General features: G+C 43.4%; 1 protein-coding gene across 1 annotated transcript; it reads right to left on the bottom strand.

Annotated features, from left to right (window-relative positions):
• Positions 1-6608: 6608 nt before the first annotated feature.
• On the bottom strand, positions 6609-7650 carry phlda2 (pleckstrin homology-like domain, family A, member 2). Its single transcript, XM_076733489.1, has 2 exons — positions 7084-7650; positions 6609-6947 (listed from the first exon to the last, which is right to left on the bottom strand). The coding sequence occupies exon 1, from the start codon at positions 7538-7540 to the stop codon at positions 7124-7126; it is 417 nt and encodes a 138-aa protein (XP_076589604.1). The 5' UTR covers positions 7541-7650; the 3' UTR covers positions 6609-6947; positions 7084-7123.
• Positions 7651-8536: the final 886 nt, after the last annotated feature.

Here is an 8536-nt window from a genome sequence, read left to right as displayed (position 1 = left end):
GATGTAACTCACTGTAAGTCATGTGGTCGATGATCAGCTGCTGTGGAGTAATTAAGTGGCACTTTGAAGAAATCATGCAGCTATCACACAATCTAACCATCACTTTGCCCTCCAATTTCCTGCTGAGTATTTTCTCTTTTTTTCCACATTTGTTAGCGGCTACAACTAACACTGCTCATGGCAGCTGCTTATTTCCTCTTATGTTGCTGTTCTGTTTATCCCAGAAGACACCAGCAGGTGTAAAAAAGATATAAAAGCTTCAACGACGTAGGTACTGCTGATTATATCACAATTACATCTACATAATGAACATCTGGAATCGGTAGAATCTGGAGGGAATGAGACATTATTTCCTCATTTAATCAAAAATCTCATCCAAGGATTTGGGTTCAACCTTTCTCTTAACTTTATATCATCATGCATGATTGATACTTCTCACACACACACACACACACACACACACACACACACACACACACACACACACACACGTTGTCTGCAGAGATGGTCGAAACAGACACATTAATGTAAAAGTCCTCTGTGTTGCCTTCCAGGCAGGGAAATGTAATGTTATTGTAATCTGTTCTTGGTCATATCTTCACACACCCACTCAGGCAGCTGCTGGCAGTCCACCTCTCTCTTACTGACGAGTTAAAGGATTAGATCACCAAAATCAGTTTTGACATTAGTCTGAAAAATTTGTTTTTGAGACTAATGTCTGTGATATTTCCTTCTCCACCCAAACACAACAAATGACATTTATATTTCAGAAGTAACGCCTCTTTTGTGTTAACTGTGGATATAATCCGCAGAAAACTACTCTTTAGTGGAAAGTAGTTTCAGTGAAAAATGCTGACATTAAGGTCTGTAGATTATCTGCAGTTGAATTTTTCAGACGGTCTTACACTCCCTGTAGAACCACGCAGTCAGGCCACCAGGCTGGTCTTGAAATATCTCACCATCTATGGCACTGATTGCCATGAAACAGACATACAGGCTGCTCACAGGAAGCAATGACTTTTCTAGCAGCTCAAATTTTTCACTTAACTTGTAAAATATCTCAATATTGGCACAAAATTTGTCAGTCAGTCAGTCAGTGAATCCTGGTGAATGTGACCCTGACTTTTTTTATTTAATTTTTTAGTGCCACCATGAGGTTTGTGATTTTAAGTGAAATGTCTAAACAACTGTTGGGTAGATTGCCATTACAATTGTCACAGGCATTAATATCCCCCTTCAGGATAAATAGTAATAACTTTTAAAGTATTTTTATCTATGGGTAGGTGGGAAATATAATTAAAGTTGTATTAAAAGGATTTCTCTGACTGTTACACTCAGAGCTGATTTTAAGTCTTTGAGACAGTCAAGACAACAAATGGCACATTAAACTACGTCTCTGATACTGACCATTAAAACGACACTGCAGTGGAACGATTTCTTTTCAAAGCTGTGCCAATGGAGTCCTCAAGTCTCCACTTAGTTCCAACTGGAGTCCAGGTCTAAAGATTGAAGTCCACTGTATGTTGAACTAATCTTTGCGTTGCCTCTTTCCTCAGGCCACAGAGCGCATGTGGAGCTCCCTCGTCCTCAGTCGTCCGCCCCCTCGCTGCCTTGTAGACATTCTTGACAGCGTCTTCTCTCTCTGTCTGAGGCTTCTCTCTGGACAGCTGGGTCTGAGGCAACATGATCCCTGCTCAGTAGTGCAGCCACTTTGTGTGTATATACAGCATGTGTGTGTGGCTGCGTATATCCAATACACACGCATGTCTTAGATATGAGAGGTGCCACATTCATAAGATTCCCATTGAAAAACAGGCCTGCGAAGAGAGAGGCTCCTTCTATATTTGGGAAAATGTTGCCTTACTCTGTTGAGTCTGCTTGTTGTTGTAAACGTCTTTTTAATATATTTACAGAGTAGCAGATGTGGTCTGGACATAGAAAGCTATTAGGTTGCATCAGAGGAATGTCTCCCAAACAGAAAATGTGGAGTCGCCGCTATGTTGATGTTTTGGTGTCGTAATCTCCGAAAAGTGTCACTGAGTCCGTTGATTCCCAACGAGAGGTTTTGAAAATCGACGAGTCCCAGTTCACAGATCTCAACGTCTGCGTGATTTACAGGTTTGTGAGTGACAATCACAGTCGGAGAGTGGGAGGATAGACCTGAAGATGTGGCTCTGGGGAGCTCTTTCTTCGTGACTCAGCACATAGAAATGGAAGTCTGATCAATAACAAACACTGTTGTCATGACTACAGACGATTAGGAGAATGACCCCTTTGTGGATAAGACGAGTGGGGAAAGTCATCCATTTTATCCGTGAGACCAGATCTGGGAATCAGATGACCTTTACTTGGATGAAGGAATGACAAATGGGAAACAGCAGTGTGCTACGCAGAGACACTCAGACTGATTTTCCCCCTTTTATGGCCCAATTTTGATTTTCCTGGTTGCTCTACGTTACCTCAGCCGCGGCCTGGGGGCGTGTGTCAATCTCTGCTAAGCTATGTGCACAGGTATGCACTCACCTGAGCCATGCGTCACAGAGCGAAATGCCGAGAGAGGTTCTTTCCGTAAAACAAGCCCATGAATAGCACCTCCGTGAGACAATCCCATTCCTATGGTTTTATGAAACTGCAGAGCACGTCCACTGCTGCTGATTGGTGGAGACGGCTGCGATGTTTGAGGCTCATTAAGGAGAAACATGACACAGATCTCAGAGGTTGTTAGTAATCACACAAACTCCCGAGGCCTTGCTTAATATCCTGGTAGTCTCTGCTGTTTGGGTTTTAGGAGGTTTTTATTTACATGAAGCACAAGTGTTGTGTCTTGCAGGCCCGCTTGCGTCAGATTGGATCCTGACGGGAAGAGCGAGTGAGGAAATGACACAACAGATTAAAGTGAAACGAAGACACAAGGTCTGACATTGTGGTGTCTTCCAGGAAACAGAGTGACACCCTCGTTGAGCGTGGGGAGCTGCACTGGGCTGTGACGCATACCTGAGCGAACCCGCAAGTTACGCTGTGAGGTCAAGTGGTGTTAACATGTCGTCAAGCTGTGCGAGCAAACCCTGAAGTGCTGTTACCCTTCAAAAAGCACAGACGTGCTCTTTATGAGTTCTAAGACCACACACGGTACGATTTTATGTAAAAACAGACTCGTCATCGTAGCCTGAACCACAACTTCTCCATATTTAGAGTCTTAAAGGCCCAGTTATTAAATTGAGAGCCTTTCATTTTCCAATCCAGAGAGACGATTCTACCACGGTTAGATCTTTACCTCCTTTATCCTTTGCCAGTAAAGTAAATGGATCACATTTAACAAAATATTATGAACTTAAACATCTGCCAATTAGCCTTTCAGAGCTTTCATTTGCACCTTAAATCCACAAACGTATGGAGCTTGAAGGTGTCATCATGTAATCTAAGTTAACTTTCAGCCCTGGAAAAACAAGACAGTGAGAAGACTGAAGAAGGCTGATGTGATATCACTAAGAAATGTGAAAAACTAGTAAGTGGACCTTTGGACTTATGGAATATTTTGTTCCACATTGACAAATGATGAACTTCCATCCGTGAATGTGACATTTGGAGGAACCAGCACTTAAAATAGGACCGTAGCCAAGTTCTGAAGATATAATGAGTTCATAATTCCAAATCCCACCAGAGCCACCACACACCCTGAAGAAAGGTCTGACTAACCACCAAAAATGTATTATTTTAATTATGATCATTTTACAGGGTCAGTGTTTTTTGTTTAACTGCTCAGTTACTATTTATTTGTGTATGTGGCTTCCAAGCCTTCTCCTCATGACCAGTTTTTGTCTGAACACAGTCAATTGTAATGATATTTTGTCTCAAGAATATATTAAGACCCAGTAGGTGCAGTTTGTGTTTAACTGATGAATGTGAGCTACCGTTCTCAGACACAGTTCTGAGGACACGGGCCCTGCGTGTGAAGGCCAGGAACAGTTCACAACAAGATAAAACATCATGTCTACACAACTTTGTATGTTTACTCTGACTTTTCCAAGGTGGGCATTTCTGCCTTTATTTAATCGAGCCAGATGCAGAGGCAGACAGGAATCAGGAGTACGATACAATAAAGTTTCTGGTATCGCTGTAACCATTCAGCCATTTTCTCAAATCACTCCTAATTTTCATTCTGACTAATATTTTCCTTACTGGCAACGCTCTCCATACAGTACTCTGGTGGATAGAGCTACTCCAAACTACTCCACGAAAAGGACAATTTAAAAGATTTATATCTGCATATCGATACAGATCGATGTCCTGAGACAGCGCAGAGTTAATGCTGCCGTGGATGTGAGAGGAGTTTGTGTGGGAGTGCGCTGAGGTTAACTCCAGATGGTGAAATGGGAGTGAGGCATGTTTCTTCTGGCCTCCAACCTTCACCTCACAACACCCTGCTCAGCTGTTACTTCATACACGCTGCCACAGCTTGTCAGCACCGCATCTCCTGTTTACGATAAACGCCTCCGAATGGGAATCATTTTGTCCTGCTGTTTAAAAAACTGAATATTAACTGAAGATGTGTGTGGGTCACGGCCCGGCGCACACCTGTCTCACATTCTCTCCGTTCATGCATTCATCTTTTTTTCAAGAACGTAACAATGCATTCACTGTTGCGCAGCCATGCTGCCTCCACATAATGATGGCCTATGGAGCGATGACGCCAAGTCCACAAGTAAGGCCTGAGAGTGTGCCAGTGCTGCGTCAGAGGATGTTTATACAGCCTGAGATCAGAGAGGAAGACACGGTGTGTGTGTTTTCGTCTCGCTGGTGGTGTGTTTGTGTTGTAAACCTGACATTTTGTGGCCAGACGTACATGTGGATTATGATGTCTTTTATTATTATCTGTTATTGTTTAGAGTCAGTCTAATGCGTGTCAGGAGTTGCTTAAACAAGAAGCATTTTTCTCCATCAAACTGTTCAGCAAAGAATCACATGCACTGGTGACAAAAACCCCTGTGTGGCCCTTGGCTCGGGGCCCAAAGATCTGTATGTGTGTGTGTGTGAGATTAAAGTGGTGCCAATTTGTGAAGCAGTATTTTTAGAATGGAAGCCCGTCCGCTCCGGTAATACTCCTCAGATCAGTCTAACCCTTTGATGCGTTCATTGTAGTGCGATCCTACTTCAAAGCTGCACACAGAGACGGGATGGGTTGGGGAGGTGGTGCGACTCTACTATACACTTCATTACTGCGAGCCCTGACATTCGGCTCTCTGTCACCTCTGACCTCTGGGCATTTGTGCTCATAACAAACTTCCACTCCACAGGATCCACAGCCGGAGGTATTTATGTGCAGGAGGGCTCAGAGGGGACACGTGTTTTTAACCTCCACACGGTTTTCTTGTGCTGACTTTGTTAGTTGATGTTGCACTGCTTTAGATCCAACACTGTGGATCAAACTCCTCCTCAGTATCAGATCATCTGAGTCTTTCAAAAACTCATCTGCATAGACTGACTTCATTTCGTAGTCCAGTCGTGGATTTAGTGTTGGACTTTTTATTTAGTTGTATTTCTCTGAGTTTGACCATTCCCAGAAATACTTGTATTTCATGGTACTGTATTGTATGTGCACATGTGAAGCACTTTGTAACTCTTATTTTGAAAGGTGCTTCAGAAATACTGATACTGATACTGATACTTACTTATCTGAAGTGAATATATATCAATCACGACCATGTGATTGTCATGGCTGAATTAAATGCCCAGTGTCTTCTCAGTCTTCTTTGTAGACTCTCTCTGTAGTTTTTAACATAACCACACCCCGGTTTTAAAGTTTAGTCTTTGTAAATATAAGACAACTGCGTAAATAAAGTGAGAAATTACAGAAAGACATATACATAAATGTGCCCAACCAATATGTGTCCACCACCAATCTCTCGCTAAATTGGCATGAAATTATCTCTCTTCCTTAAGCCTTGTAGGGTTTACTGGGTATGACTAAATCCATGCTCATTCACTTTGTAACAGTAATTAAAAAGGTGTGTACCTGGTGTCAAATGATATCCATAGAATATGATAACAGGGCAGTAAAGTGGACTTCCGACATGTTTCCTCTGCCTTGTAAAGAACAGAGACCATGGAGGAATTTGTCATCTGAACTCCTCTTTGAAAGCTGCCTGAATATTAACTAAAACCAATGTCACCTTTGACACGCTGCACATATTAAACAGATTAAAATGCCACCTTTTATCCTCCCCACCCCTGCAGTGGCTACCTATAACCTACCACACCTTGGGAGCAGTTAAGGTGTGTTCAAAGGCACCACTGATGAAGTTTCCCGTGCTGCTGACTGAACTGCTCCTCTTATCAGTTATGACTCAAGCCTGAAACCCTCCCAGTGACAATAAAGAGTCACATTCCACCTGACAGCAGAGAGGAAAGGGACTTTCCTGTCCTCCACTCCCTTTTTACTGATGTATGTCTGGCATTTGCTCAGAAACGCCGCTTCTGAAGTGTCCCTCAGTGTCAAATATACTGTTACTGACTCTACGCTCACGTAATAAGATACTACCAGACCCTGACACCAAGTAGAAAGGTTTGTAGTTGAGGAATGAAAAATAAAACTAGAGGAGTGCATAAAGTTCTGTGAAAAATGAATGAATATTTATTCAAATAAATACATGCTGAACACAAATTGAAATAGCAAATAATTTAAACAAGACAAGCTGTTTGCCAGTAACACCATTCCCTGGAAACAAATAAATTAACATCATGGTTTTTGGAGTCATTCCTCCCTGGAGAGCAAACTTGAAATAGTTTTGATAATTCAAGGGTTCAGTCCTGTGTGTGGAGCTTCTGAAAATCTCTCTGTTTGTCTCCTCTCTCTCCGAGAACTCAGTCTCGAACAATCCTTCATCTCCGGACCGGATGACCTCGTCTTCCTTTTGGTCCGCGTATTATTTCTGTGTGGTCCACATTGACTAGAGAGAGATAAAATAAAACAAAATAAAATAAAAAATATGCCATTAGTTTCAAGACTGCAGCGGTTAATACTGATATACCTTTCATTCCTTACTCATATATCATGTCAGCTATACATCATGGTGTGCGCCTCACCATATTAGGAGCGGTTAACTGCTGGAGTCTCCACAGCGGCTCAGGGCGCCCTCGCCATGCGCCTCTCCTGCTGTCCGGGCGACGTGCTCTCGTTATCCTGCCGCGTTTTAAAGTCCTGGATGGCCTTTCTGTTCTGGTAATCAATCAGAGCCATGGTGATCACTGCATTCCAGCAGTTCTCCTCCCCAGAGCACCGGAAATCGATCTCCTTATTGTCTGTGGTTACGATCGTGAAATAGACGAACTTGCCGGTGCGCTCCACGCAGTCCACCTTCTTGATGGACTGCAGCTTGAGCTCCTTGCCCTTGGAGCGCTTCTGCGTGTCGGCGTAAATGTTGAGGCTGTCCGTGGTCAGGACGCACGTCTTCCTCTTCCAGAACTGGAGCAGGTTGTCGCTCCTCTTCTCCAGCTCTCCCTCCTTGAGGACCTGGCTGATCTCCTCCGCGGACATTTTCATTGTTTATGGCGGGCAGGTTTGAGAACTCCCCGTTTCCCTGCTGCGTCGTCCGAGGAGCCCGAGGAAGGAGCTTCTCCACAAAAGGCTTCAGTAATCCAGAGTGGCGTTGTGAATGAACCGAGGTAGCAGAGGACTTTTATAGTGCACTCTGGCCTGAGCCCTTCCCACTTGACGTCAGATGATTTGGGAATGCATCAACAGTTGCCAGTGGAGTAATTCAAGGCTGTGTGGGCGGAAGCTGTGGCGCAGACAGGGGGGGAGAGGGCAGAGGAAGTCCTAACGAGGACCAAATTACACCGCCAACATGTTAATTACTAATCCACATCCTGCTGCGGAGATTACTCCAAATATTTGTCCACTCCGCAGTAAGTGATGGTTAATTACCAGATGTGCGCAGAGTGAGCTGAGCACATGCGTAAAACTCAGCCTGTAAGATCACCGTTCATTTCAGCGGAGCCTTTGAATTCACTTACAGAGTTTATGATCCAGTCTTTTTCCATGGCAGCCTGGTAATTCATTCCCTTTATAATCCTTCACTGTGCCAAGTGGGTGCTGTGCCACCCTGCTCCCTGGTGATTCTTTAAAAAGGTACTTCAGACTAAACCTGCTTCATCTGACTGCTGCTTTTACATAAACCGTGCTATTCCTGTCTGTGGATGTCAAGCCGCTGAAATGCACCCAAACAGCCCACAAGCACAGTTTCCATTGCTGAGCAGAGGATTCATCAAACTATGCTTCAGTGGCTGCAGAAAGAGAGTGACTGTGTTTAGAAAGCACAGGTAGTTACGTAGCTCCTCTGCAGTTACAGAGTGCAAACAGAGAGCAGGGTTTCAATGCACTCATAAACACACTTAAGCTGGTTCAACATCCAAATGTTTCCCAGAAATGTGTTAAGTCAACTCAACGTGATTATTTAGTTCAAAGTCATCTCATGAGAAATTGATTTTTCTGTTTATATTTTCACAGTTGGGATTTTATCAAAAAACTTAACTTAAT

This window comes from Chaetodon auriga, chromosome 6 (genome assembly GCF_051107435.1).
Source record: "Chaetodon auriga isolate fChaAug3 chromosome 6, fChaAug3.hap1, whole genome shotgun sequence".
NCBI lineage: Eukaryota > Metazoa > Chordata > Actinopteri > Chaetodontiformes > Chaetodontidae > Chaetodon > Chaetodon auriga.
Note: the sequence above shows the minus strand (reverse complement) of the source record. Positions and strands in the feature narration are given on the sequence as shown.

Bases quoted from the DNA above. Each gene is read 5' to 3' on its own strand.
- phlda2 (XM_076733489.1), bottom strand. From the start codon at position 7,540: ATGAAAATGTCCGCGGAGGAGATCAGCCAGGTCCTCAAGGAGGGAGAG.